Raw genomic sequence first — 14,167 nt, 5'->3', positions numbered from 1 at the left:
ACAAAGGTAGATACCATCAACTCGTGGGGCGACTCCTATACTTATCTCACACTCGTCCCGACATTGGCTTCGTAGTGAGCGTTGTTAGCCAATTCATGAATTATCCCTCCGAATATCATATGAACGCAATTTTTAGAATTCTAAGATACCTAAAAGGTTCTCCGGGAAAAGAACTTCTATTCACAAGTAAAACCGACAAGTCAATTCATGTGTTTACCGATGTCGATTGGGTTGGGGACATTACCGACATAAAATCCACCTCTGGATATTATTCATTTGTATGGGGCCACCTCGTCACATGGAGAAGCGCGAAACAATCTGTCGTCGCTCGAAGTAGTGTCGAAGATGAGTATCGTTCTATTGCACTTGGAATTTGTGAAAGAATTTGGATACGCCGCATCCTTGAAAAGTTAGGATTGCCTCCAGACGGACCTATTCAAATGATGTGTGACAACTACGCTGCAATCAGTATTGCAAAGATTCCGGTTCATCATGATAGGACCAAATACATTGAAGTTGATAGTCACTTTATTTCAAAGAATGTCAATAAAGGCTCTATTACACCTCTCTACATTACATCTAACAATTAGGTGACCGACATACTCACCAAAGCTCTCTCCAAGCCAAATTTCAAGAACTATGTGGCAAGTTTGACACGTTCAATATCTACTACCCAACTTGAGGGGAGTGTACGTAGAATTATCTCTTAAATATGGAAAGTCGGTATCAAATCAATCAATTAGTCTAATTGATCTGCTACTATAAATTATGATCATATTATTAGAATATAAAATAATATATCTTAAGATATTATCAAAATATGATAATTTGTGATAATATCATTATTATTTTATATTATTAGATTAGTTTCCTTATAAATTTAATGTAATGTCTATATAATAGACATAACCTATGTAACCGAAAACATTTATTCTAATAAAAATTTTCTCTTCTATTTATTTTTTCTACCATTAAAAAAATATAAAATAATAATAATAATTAATAGAGCATTATTAAAAGATATAATAATAATAATAATTAATGACTAAGGTAACCATTGATGGAAGCAGCGAAAGACTAAATTTGTAGCTCAAGAACAAAAGTTTGGCTCTGATACCATGTAGAATTTTGAGAGAAGGAAAATAATATTTTATTGATGTATTTGAGAGAATATTTTATTAATCAACATTCAGCGACACTACGGTGATTCGAACGTCACTCGCTGTCATCAACATTAAACGACACTCCAACGATTCAAACGTCACTCGCTGTCATCAACATTCAGCGACACTCCGGCGATTTGAATGTCACTCACTGTCATCAAAAATTCAGCGACACTCTGGCGATTCGAACGTCATCATATCCAACGATACTTCAGCGATTCGAACGTCACTCGTTGTCCTCAACATTCAACGACACTCCGGCGATTCAAACGTCACTCACTGTCATCAAATTCTAGTGAAACTCCGGAAATTCAAAGCCTTTTCACTGTCATTTCATCCCATCGGCAACACCCACTTCAATCTCTGCCCAAGGCTCTATTGTACTCCACTACGTTACATCCCGCAATTAGGTGGCTGACATTAGGGTTGTAAATGAATCAAATACTTTTGATTCGATTCGGTATTTGTATTCGAATTTTGATATTCGTATTCGTAATTTTGTGATTCGAATTCGAATAAAAATATTCGATTCGATTAATAAACGAATACAAATACAAAATCAAGATATTCGATTCGGTATTCGCTAATATTCGATTAAGACATTGCAATTTCTTTTGAAGAGGTGCGTGCAAAAGAAAATGCACACTGAAAAGCAAAAGACATTGCAATTTTAGCCTATCAAATCCAAGTTTGAGATGAATCCTTTGTCAGATGGTAAATATGATCATATGAAGCAAAGAGAGGCAATTGCCTCCACGTCTAAAGAAAAATTTGTGCCTTCTGGTTTGTCTATGTTTGATCGGTATTTGGATAATGTTGAGGTTCATGATCCTCTGAAGTCGGATTTGGATATTTACTTGGAGGAAGGGGTTTTTAGAACTCAAGACGAGGATACAAGTGTACAGTTTGATGCCTTGGCTTGGTGGAAATCTCAAGAATTGAAGTTTAAAATTCTATCCAAGTTAGTTCGTGATGTTCTAGCTATCCCTATTAGTACAGTGGCATCAGAGGCTACATTTAGTGCAGGAACGCGAGTGTTGGATCCTTATCGATCAAGGTTAACATCTGATATGGTACAAGTGTTGATTTGTGGAGCAGAGTGGGTTCGTCAGATTCATGGGATCAAGAAACCCCTTATGACATATGTGAGTTCTCTATTTATTTTATAATTTATTTGAGTTATAGCATGTTTTCATAAATAAATAATTTTTTAATTGATTTTTATTTTTGTTTAGGAGCAAGAACAACCGATCAATGTCATGTTGCAAACCACTTGATTTGCAAGCCATGAAGGATTCGAATATTGATTTACAAACCACTTTAATGAAATGTTCTTTTGATAACTATTGTTTATGTTATGTTACGCGTAATGGTTTGCATTGCATTGTATTGGGAGTTAAATATTGAAATCGTAATTTGAACATTATTATTTAATTTTTATTAGGTAATTTTATTGAATATTGTTATATATTATGTAAAAATATTAAGTTTCAAATTTTCGAATAAATTGTATAAAATATGTTTTAAAAAAATCGAATCGAATACTCGAATCGAATCGAATAATACGAATATCAATTTCCAATCGAATACGAATCACTTTAATTATTCGAAAAAATTTCGAATACGAATATTCGAATAGTTTCACGAATACGAATCGAATACAATAATATTCGCTTCGATTCGATTCGTTTACAACCCTAGCTGACATACTCACCAAGGCGATTCGAGGAAGTATGTGGCAAGTTGGGCAGTCTCAACATCTACTACCCAACTTGTGGGGAGTGTAGAATTATCTTGGAAGGAAACAATTTCAATAATGGAAATTCTAAGAATGGAATGTTATCCGTAACAAATCAATGAGAATAATTGATTTGCTACTTGATTGAATACTTGATTGAAGATTTGTTGCTGATTGTCAATTTTTCTTTTATTGATAAATTTTAATTTTTTTATTGATATTTTTTTATTGATATATAATTTTTACTATTTAAACATTAGACTTCTTAGGTAATACAAGTAAATACGTAAAATATATAATAAATATTATATAAAATTAAATAACATTGTTGTATTTATAGTCCACAAACTCTCACTTTTTATAATTTATTTGAGTAAGCAAATTTTGACCACTTTGACCATGCTTTATTTTCTTCCTCTTCATATCTTCATCAGCAAAGAAGACAATCCATTTCTCAATTATTTACAAGTTGAAACATCTAATATACTTGATTAATGATTAGATTAAACACTTATTTCTAAATTTCACAAGTGTTTGATAAATTGTGATATGATTGATTCTATTATTTTCAATCTAGGTAGAATATCAACAACTAACACAATATGTGAAAATAGAAAATTATATAACGTATTTTGTTTTCATTTTTTTATGTTTTATTTTCTATTTGTTATATATAATATTTTTAAATAAATTATTTTATTTTAATTTTTATTTAATATATTTTATTTTATACTTCATGATGTAGTGTATTTTTATTGTAGTGTATAATATTTTATTTTAATTTATAATATTTATTTGAATGATTTAATTTAATATGTTTAATTTTAATTATATATATTATATTTATAAAAAAATAAAAAATATATGTGTTATTTTAATATATTTTAATTATTTAATTAAGTATTATTAATTTTAATTTATATATTTTAAAATTAAAGTTAAAATAAATTGCCCCTGCATATGCATGATCAAAGCTTGAGTTGGTCAATTTTCTTAAGATTGTTAATTGTCAGAAAGTTTCAACTTAATCAATCCATTTGAATAGTACACAAGAAAAGAAAACGTATGTATACTGTCTAAATTGATCAACCTTACCTTATGCACTGCCTTCAATTTTCTACGTCAACAAGTCAACACATGTAGTTTCTCTTGTTATTCCAAATTTCCAATTAGTCATCTCACACGATTTGTTTTATATGATCTCAAAGTCAAGAGTCAAGTCTCCCCCATCTTACTCTTTTTCGTGTAAAAAACTTCTTAAGCTTTAAAAGTTGAAATGCTTTTAGTATTTATTACCATACATACTCTGCTGATGTGTGATGCATACTCTAACTAATACAATTTCAAACATGATGAGTTTCTGGTTGGTGCTACAACAATTGGCACTCCTCATACTAATCATTACTACTGATGCTCTTAATAATAATAACGAATCTGATCATGCTGCACTATTGGCTATGAAGTCCAAGATCCTCGACCCTTTTGGTGGAGGAGCTTTGAGTTCATGGAATGAGTCTTCCCATTTCTGCAATTGGGAAGGCGTGGTCTGCGGTAAAAGGCACAAGAGGGTCACTATCATTCATCTAAGCTCTTTGGGTTTGTCGGGCACCTTGTCTCCTCATGTAGGAAATCTCACCTTTCTTAGACGACTGTTGCTGAACAACAATACCTTCCATGGGGAAATACCAAATGAAATAGGTGGCTTGTACAGGCTGAAAGCATTGGTGCTCCGAAGGAACAGTTTCCAGGGAAGGATTCCTTCTAGCCTGTCGCGCTGCTCTAATCTCATGAATATATCCATTGGGTTCAATAACCTGGTGGGAACCATCCCCGAAGAATTTAGCTCCTTGTCGATGCTCAAGGAGATCTCCGTACATTATAACAATTTAACTGGAGGAATTCCAAAATCTCTGGGCAATATCACTTCTCTTGAAGAATTCTCTGCTGCATATAATCACTTTGCTGGAACTATTCCAAATAACTTGGGGCAATTAAAGAACCTCGTATTTCTTGGATTGGCTGGTAATCAGATCTCTGGTATGATCCCTTCATCATTGTATAACCTCTCCAACTTGAATTTTTTATCTTTATCATTTAATCATCTTCACGGGAGTCTTCCGCCCTACTTTGGCAACATGTTCCCGCATTTGAAAATCCTTCAACTCCATTATAACAACTTTACCGGACAACTTCCAAATTCAATAGGGAATCTTACCAAAGCCAAGACGCTAGCTTTTTCCGGTAACGAATTCAGTGGGAAACTAACGGTTGATTTCAGAAAACTAGTGAATCTCAGGCGTCTTTATTTAGATTCTAACAATTTAGGGAGTGGAGATTTTGACGAAATGCATTTCCTCGAGTCGCTTACGAATTGCAACAGTTTGGAAGTATTGAACATACATGGAAACCAGTTTCGAGGAGTGCTTCCCGATTTTGTAGGTAATCTATCATCAAATTTGTATTGCTTCGGCTTTTCTTCAAACCAACTGCAAGGCAGGATTCCTCCAACCATCGGAAACCTTGTTAACTTGTCTTTGTTAGGCTTATCTTATAACAGATTCACTGGGCCGATACCTAGTACCATAGGTAAACTTCAAAAGTTGCAGAGATTTGTCCTTCAAGGAAACCAGCTTTCGGGTACTATACCGGTTTCAATTGGGAATCTTTCTTTGATTATTGGGCTCTATTTCAGTAACAATAACCTAGAGGGAACGATACCTTCCAGTATTGGCAACTGCAAAAGATTAATAGCATTGAATCTTGAACAAAACAACCTGAGTGGAACCATTCCCAAAGAACTTTTCCAAGTTTCATCTCTATCGATTTTTCTCGACTTATCTGATAATAATCTGTCAGGCCCACTTCCTTCAGAGATCGGAGAACTCAAAAGTTTGGTGGCGTTGGATATATCTAATAATAACTTGTCCGGTGAGATTCCTGGCAGTGTAAGCAGTTGTACCAGCCTCGAATCCTTATTCCTCCAAGGAAACATGCTCCAAGGATCTATTCCCAACTCGATGGAATTCATGAGAGGACTTCAATTTCTTGACCTGTCGAGCAATAATCTATCGGGACAAATCCCAACTTTCTTGGAGAAACTTTCCTTGATCAACCTTAACTTGTCCTTCAATGATTTCAATGGAGAATTGCCTTTACACGGGACTTTTGCAAACTCGAGTTCTGTATCCGTGTATGGGAACGATAAGTTATGCGGCGGAATACCTTCTCTACAACTTCCAAGATGTCCGGTCAAGAAACTGAATCGTAACTTCTTCTTTTCATCCAAACGCATCTATGCAATCGTGGGGGCTTCAATACTAGGAATACTAATCCTAATTTCAAGCTTAGTGTTTTACTTGCGGAAAAGGAAAAGGGAATCCACCACTTTGAAATTGCTGCCCAAGGAGTCTTTCGTGCAAATATCCTACGGCGAGCTTCTCAATGCAACGGATGAGTTCTCTTCCAGCAATTTGATTGGTGCTGGCGGTTTCGGCTTCGTCTACAGAGGAGTTCTTGATCAGATCGGAGATGTTGCCATCAAAGTACTTAACCTTGTAAACCCAGGTGCCACGAGGAGCTTCATTGCAGAATGTAAAGCGTTAAAGAGCATTAGACACCGGAACCTGGTCAAGATCGTAACATGTTGTTCAAGCATTGATTTTCAAGGTAACGAATTCAAAGCTCTAGTTTACGAATTCATGATGAATGGAAATCTAGAGAAATGGCTGCATCCATCTCAAAACACTAGTAGATCTGAATTCAATCTACTCCAGCGTTTAAGAGTTGCAATTGATGTGGCTTTTGCACTCGATTATCTTCATAATCAGTGCGAACCCACGGTTATTCATTGTGATCTGAAACCAAGTAACATTCTTCTTGACCAACAAATGGTTTCACATGTTGGAGATTTTGGACTAGCCAGACTTTATCATCCAGAAATGGGTATTTCGCATCACAGTAGTTCGATGGGAGTGATAGGTACAGTCGGATATGCAGCACCAGGTATGTTAACCAATAGTGTAACAAATCCTGTCTTTATTTTTTGTTGGCCTAATTTATTTTATAATCTTCATTAGAGTACGGTATTGGAAGTGAAATGTCGATAAAAGGAGATGTTTACAGCTACGGGGTTTTGTTGCTAGAGATGTTAACGGGAAAGAGGCCTACTGACTTGATGTTTGTGAATGGTCTTAACATTCATAATTTTGTTGGTCAAGCATTGGCGAAAAACGCGGTTGAGCTTGTATTGGATCAGGCAATTTTAAAAAGTGACATTGTTATTAGTCAGAGAGACAATTGTTTGATCGCATTGGTGAAGATTGGGTTGGCTTGCTCGGAAGAATTACCTCAAAATAGGATGTGCATGACCGATGTTGTTAGGGAACTGCAACATATCAATAAGGCCATGTTCAAGTAAAAGAAACTCCCAACTTTAATTTTGTTTTGGTTATTGTTTCATTTAAGCAAATAATAAATTAAGATTACTTCTTGAGTGTAAATAATCATATTTCGTGTTGTAATATCATTTATAAAATCATTTCAAAGTGTTTTAAAAAAATTATATTTAATTTTGTTAGTCAGAGACCGTCGGAATGTTTTCATTTATTGTCGATCTATTTCACAAAATATCTTTTTTATACATAGTTTTTTGAAGAGCTATGGTAAGAAGAATATTACTCCGCGTGTTGCTTTTATAATTGATATTAAGAAAGCGTTAAACTCAATTAAATGGTCCACAATCCACGATTTTCTTATTATTTTTGGTTTTTTTTACATTTTTGTTGATTGAATTATGCAATGTGATGCGACTCTCACTTCATTGTATACGTGAATGGTATCCATGGAGAAATCTTCAAATGTGAGAATGTAGTGCAACAATGGGAACTCACTCTTATTACCTTTTGTTCATGGAGATTTTGACTATGTTTTTAAATTGTTTTTGGAGAAATCGCATAACATCCACCATCCATTTTGCAGGGAGAAGAATATTAAGTAAATTTATTTTGCAGATGATCTGTTCATATTGACTCACACGACTTGGAATCAAAGAGACATTAACTTTTTTATTTAGTGTTACATATTTAATCATTAACCAGTATATATTAATTTTCATGGTATTAGAGAAAGTTAGGTCTTTTTTCTTTTACACATTAAAAATTAAAGATATATATAATTTTATATATTTAAAAAATAGTTATATGCATACTAATTTCACGCTTACTCTTTTGTTTCATTTTAATAGTTTATATATATATATTATTAATGACAAATATTTAGGGTTTATTTACATGTGTAATATTTACATGTCTAACCGGTTTATAACATCTACAATTATCTAGATGTGTGCATTCACTTGTTACATCATACAAACTTAAAATTTTAAATGAGAAGCTCACAATATAACATGGACCAATTCATTGTCTACACAATTTTGAAATTATTTATTTTATTTTACTTATTTTTAAAATTTCCTCCCAAAATACTCAGAATTTCTTTTTTAAATCATTAATTAACTCTTTAATTAAAATTTTAACGTCCAAGCTCATTAATTACTTTATTTTATAAATATCAAATTGTAGCGCCTTAATTTAAATAAATCGTAAATTGACTTTTAAATTATACCGTTGTCACCTAATTTTTAGAAAAATAGGAAAAATGTTTTGCGGAATTAATTTTTTTTTAGATATTCTGTTTCGGTTCTGAGCTTGGTTTCACTCGAGACAAGTCTATCGCGCTTACTCTTCTGTGTCTCTCATAATGACGATCTCTACTTTAAATTTTGACAAATTTTAAAATGTATTGTTTTTACACTTTTTAATTCTACATATGGTTTAAATATTAATTATTGAAGACATTTAAATTTAAAATTTAATTCATACGTACATGTATTGCATCGATTCCTCGGCTCTCTATTTTTTATTTATCATTAAAAATTTAATAATTCTTTTTATTCCCGGATTTGTTTAAGAAAATATTTTTAAATATTTTAAATATATCGAGATTAACTTTTAAAATTATATAGTCGCCACCTAATTTTTAGAAAATTAAAAAAATATTTTGCGTAATTAAATGTTTTTTTTAAAGATTCTGTTTCGGAGTTTGGATACACTTGAGAAAAGACATTCAAACTTATTTATCTGTGCTCGTTAGAATGACGGTCTCTATTTTAATTTTTTTTGACAATTTTAAAATTGTTTTACACTTTTAATTTTAATAAATATATTTAAATTTTAATTATTAAAAATATTAAAATTCAAGAATTTAAATCCACATGGATTTGAATATTACTTTTAATCAAATAAAAACATAAACATAGTCGGTACTATTCCTAATCAGCAACCATTTTTTTTCTATTATTATTTTTATATAAACAAGGCAAATTTTGCTTTGATCCAAAACTTCAAAATCCACCGTCACTCTTTAGCAATTTTTTTTTCAATTAAGGGCTCGTTTGACGTTTGATGTTTGGTTATTTGGAATAAAATTTAATTTTTTATTTCAAAACTCAAACATAATATTAACAATATCATCAATCATTTATTCATTTAAATATCAAAATTACCTTCTAATTTTATCATCTCTCTAAACTACCATTCTCTCTTCTAAATCATATCCTCTAAAGTCAAAAAAAAATTACTCTTTAAATTTTAAAAACCAATTTTTCTTACTTTTTTATTAAATAAGAGTTTTTAGAAGAAAACTCAAATAAAATCCAATAAACCCTTTCCTCAATCAAACTCTTAGAGAATAACTCAATGCTTTTTGTGAATTGTTTTTTTTTCTTCAAATTTTTTTCTTAAAAAATTTTGTTTGTTAAATACTTTTAAAAAACTAATTTTTTTAAGTTAAATTATCAAAAACAAATTTATATATTAATTTTTTCTCTATTTTTTAGTGTTAATAAAGAATAATTATAAATGATAATTTTGATGTTTAAATATATAAAACAAGTGATTAGATGGTTGAAATATTTAAATAATCGCTAAAGGATGATTGAGTGGAGAAACTCAAAAATCAGACATCAAACAGCCCTCAGGAAATTTGACGAAATGACCCTACAACTACAAAAGGACTAAAATGAGCTAGTGACCATCGCATAATTTTAAATGCGCGGGTGACCACTTCATATTATTTTGACAAAATTGTCCCCGTTGCGAGACGCAACCGGATGCCCCATGAAAAGTCCACAATGCCCTGTGAAAAGTCCACCATCGCGAGACGCAACTCCGGTTGCGAGAAGCAACCGACATTCGCGAAACGCAACCGACAATCACGAGACGATTTTTTTTTTGAAAAACAAAAATAAAATAAAATTGCGTCTCGCGATTGCCGGTTGCGTCTCGCGATTGTGGACTTTTCACATGACATCCAGTTACATCTCGCAATCGTCGGTTGCGTCTCGCAAAAGGGACAAATTCGTCAAAAAAAAATACGAATTCGTCACCGCTCATTTACCTCATTTCGTCAAATTTCCCAGCCCTTAATCATTTATAATTAATTATGCTCTATATTAGTATTTTTTATTTAATTATTTATAATATTAATTGTTGTTATATATATATATTTTAACCTACAAAATAAATAAAAATTAAATTAGTGTTAAATATACATAAATTTTATTCAACATATTCTCTTAATTAATATTTGTTTTGACTTTTATTTTTTTTAACCGAATTTTTTATATATATTTAAATTAGGGATGTAAAAATTGGTTGTCTACCTACATATAGGTATAGATAAGATTTGATGAAATTTGTGTACATATTTATGTTCTTTCTTCGTTCTTCTTTTCTTCCTTCCTTTATTCTTTTTTGAATCTGAAGTCTTTTTATAGCTATATCAACTGATTCAGAATCTCGGTTGACAACGTAGTTCAGATAAAGGGTCGAGATCTAACATCGGAGTCTTCCTTTTCAAGTGTTTCTTATCTCCTCCGGTCTTCGATAAATTTTGCTTGTGAAGATGACGAAAAAGCAACATCCTCGATCTTATCGCAATGGATAAGGTCGAAAGAAAGCGTGAATATGTTGTCATTTTGTGGAAGAAATGAGAGGAAGGCGCTTCATCTTCATCAGGTGTGAGAGCTCGGGGATGAGAGTGTGAGTGTTAGGATTATGTGGGAGGTGGATGAGATTCAACCCTTTTAACCACAAAGGGTTACTTTCTCTCCTTGTTATAAAGTGGTCCATGCATCTTTATTTATTTTATTTTACATCCATATTGGCTCTATGGGATTTTTCTTTGCGTTCGGCCTGCCTGTTGGAACAATTCAGATCTTCTGCTACCGATTCTCGTGTTCCCCTGTTGCGGACCAATCAAATTGCAGCATTATAATTATAATAATAAATCAATTTGGGGAGGAGACGGAGGGAGGGAGATCCGGAATCCGGGTTTCATTCCGGGTTCACACCAGACGCCGTTAACGGCAGCGCCTGTTAACGCCAGGAAATATTATAATATTCATATGAAAACTGGATAAGATATCTTCGCTCCGGACACCGTGTCAGCGGGAAGGGTGAGAAGCGATGAGAGCGAAGATTTCCACGCCCAGGAGCCCTGACCCTCATGTAAACCCCCCATACCCACCCATGAGAAGACCGCTTGTCTTTTATGTAAATACACTTACCCGTCTATGTAAAGACCAAAATGACAGGGATTTTATATTTCCGTTTATTAATTATTAATTTAATTTATTAAAAATCACATGCAGCGATCTAATATTCAATTCAATTAATTCATTCTTATTTTTTATTTTTTTTATTTAATTTTTTTTGTCAGGAGACGCTCAGGAGCGAAGATATATTCGCTTAAATTAATTTTAATAAAACCTCATGTAAACCCCCCAACCCACCCATGAGAAGACCGCTTGTCTGTCATGTAATTACACTTACTCGTCTATGTAAAGACCAAAATTGACATTATTTTTATAATTTCATTCTTTAAATATTAATTCAATTTATTAAAAATCACATGCAGCAACCGAACAAATCTTCGCTTCAATTACTTCAGTCTTTTCTTTTTTTATTAATTTTATATTTCCGTTTATTAAATATTAATTCAATTAATTAAAAATGACATGCAGGAAACGAACAAATATTCGCTTTAATTACTTCAATTTTTATTTTATTTTTTTTACGAGGAGACGATTGAAAGCGAAGATTTCTTCGTTCAATTATTTTTAACCTGACGTTCATGTAAAACCCGATTCCCTCCCATGAGAAGACCGCTTGCCTGTCATGTAAATTCACTTACCCGTGCATGTAAAGACCAAAATTAACATGCATTTTAGATTTTCATTCTTTAAATATTAATTCCATTTAGTAAAAATCACATGCAGCAACCGAAATAATCTTCGCTTCAATTACTTCACTATTTTTTTTATATTTATTTTAATTTTTTTTTGCGGGGAGAGGCTCAGGAGCGAAGACTTATTCGCTTCAATTAATTGATTTTCATAGAGAATACCCCTTCGCCCAGATTCAATGGAATGAATAGACGCCTTGTGAGAGAATATTTGTTCGCCAAGACCATGTTCCATGTAAAACGGATTGAATAGTCGTTTTTTCGAGAGAACAATTATTCGCCCCTGGTCCAGGTGTCCTGTGAAATGGAATGAATAGTCGCTTTTCGAAAGAAGACATGTTCGCCCAGGTTACATGAATATATATACACCCGAATATGATTATTTTATAATCATTTCCGCCCGATTCATCTCTCTCTCTTCCTGCCTCCTTTCACGGCGATTCGCAACCGGCTCCCCGTCGACCAAACCAGAAGCAACATCTTCACGTCTCCACAATGGTACGTACTCCTGAATAGTAACTTTTCATATTTAGGATTATGAAACTACTAAACTAGATTATGTTATGTGATGTCGTTGTCTCGTTAATCTTTAGGAAACCCTACTCTCAAAATGTCACGTTCAATGAAAATCCATCGTATTTAGGAAAACTTACCTAGTGTTAGGGTTTAGGATATTATTTCCATAAAACCCTAGTAAATACTAACAAATACCGTTTTTTCATGCATGTGCAAGCAACCGCCACAACATCCGTCCAAAACTTTGGCAAAGACTGGATTTTATGCCCAAATCAATTAACAAGTGAAGAGATAGTACTATTCTTGACATATCTCCCCTTTTTTCCAAATATTGTTTAAGTTTTCATCCTGTTTAATCTGAAATATTTATGATTGTTCTTAAACAGCACTTGATGCAACAATATGCTAACACATGTGGTGCCACGGTGACAATGAGGTGGCGAGACGATGTGACCCACGTCATAACATCCACCGATGCTAATGGTGGATGCGGTCGCACTATCAAAGTATTGAAGGCAATATTGAACGGGTGTTGGGTCCTTTCCATTGATTGTGAGACTCTGTTATTCTTAAATCTTTACTCTTAACTCAATATTCATTTTCACATATATGAAACTAAAAATACCAATTGCTTTTGTACAGGGATAAAATCATCAATCAGATCTAAATGTTACGTCGACGAGGAACCGTACGAGGTGCAGCGAGATAATCATGGGACTGTGGGCGGTCCAAGAGCTAGCAGAATGCGGTATTTGAACAATGTAAGTTTTGTCTTATTCCTACTCCTCCTCCATATGATATTCAATTCTCCATGATTACTAAAAATGTTTTGTATTTTCTTTCAGCTGTCGAAACTGTTCGACAGTTACACCTTTATATTTGCAGGGGAATTCATCCCGACTTACAAACTGGATCTTATGGGGTTTGTAATTGCTGGAGGAGGTACGACTAAAGAAATGGAGAATCCATTTGTTGAGCCCGAGGATGACAAAACTATAGTTGTATACGACAAGTCTCGGCACGATGTTAATGAACTTGTTTGGGTATTTGAGGCAGTGAATCCTTTGACGACATATTTGGATGTATTTGGTGTTCCTCAGACAAGCCTTCTTGAATCCATTGCTGCTTGTGATTTGCAGCCTTTGTTTACATAGACATGTCTTGGTTGAATTTGTTACTGAATATTTGAATATTTTGCATTCTTGAATTTGTTAATGGTATATTTGATTTCAGATTTCTCTTTTTGGTTCTTAGCTTTGTGTTTTTTTAAAACAGCAGCATTATATTAAACGAAATCTTGAAACATTAAATAATGTATAACTTTAAGTATAAAGTTTTATTCATTTATTAATACATAACACTATGTCACTTAATCGCCCCTAATGTGATAAATAATTAATATGTTTTAAAACAATTGTCAAAAGAATATTTCTACAACAATTGTCAA

The 14,167-nt window shown here is 32.9% G+C and overlaps 1 protein-coding gene across 1 annotated transcript; it reads left to right on the top strand.

Moving 5' to 3' along the window:
• The first annotated feature begins 4,250 nt into the window (after positions 1–4,250).
• LOC124910089 (putative receptor-like protein kinase At3g47110) lies at positions 4,251–7,318 on the top strand. The gene is made up of 2 exons (XM_047450714.1): positions 4,251–6,903; positions 6,978–7,318. The coding sequence occupies exons 1-2, from the start codon at positions 4,251–4,253 to the stop codon at positions 7,316–7,318; spliced, it is 2,994 nt and encodes a 997-aa protein (XP_047306670.1).
• The last annotated feature ends 6,849 nt before the right edge of the window (positions 7,319–14,167 follow it).

Source organism: Impatiens glandulifera, chromosome 1 (genome assembly GCF_907164915.1).
Source record: "Impatiens glandulifera chromosome 1, dImpGla2.1, whole genome shotgun sequence".
NCBI classification, from domain to species: Eukaryota; Viridiplantae; Streptophyta; class Magnoliopsida; order Ericales; family Balsaminaceae; genus Impatiens; species Impatiens glandulifera.
Note: the sequence above shows the minus strand (reverse complement) of the source record. Positions and strands in the feature narration are given on the sequence as shown.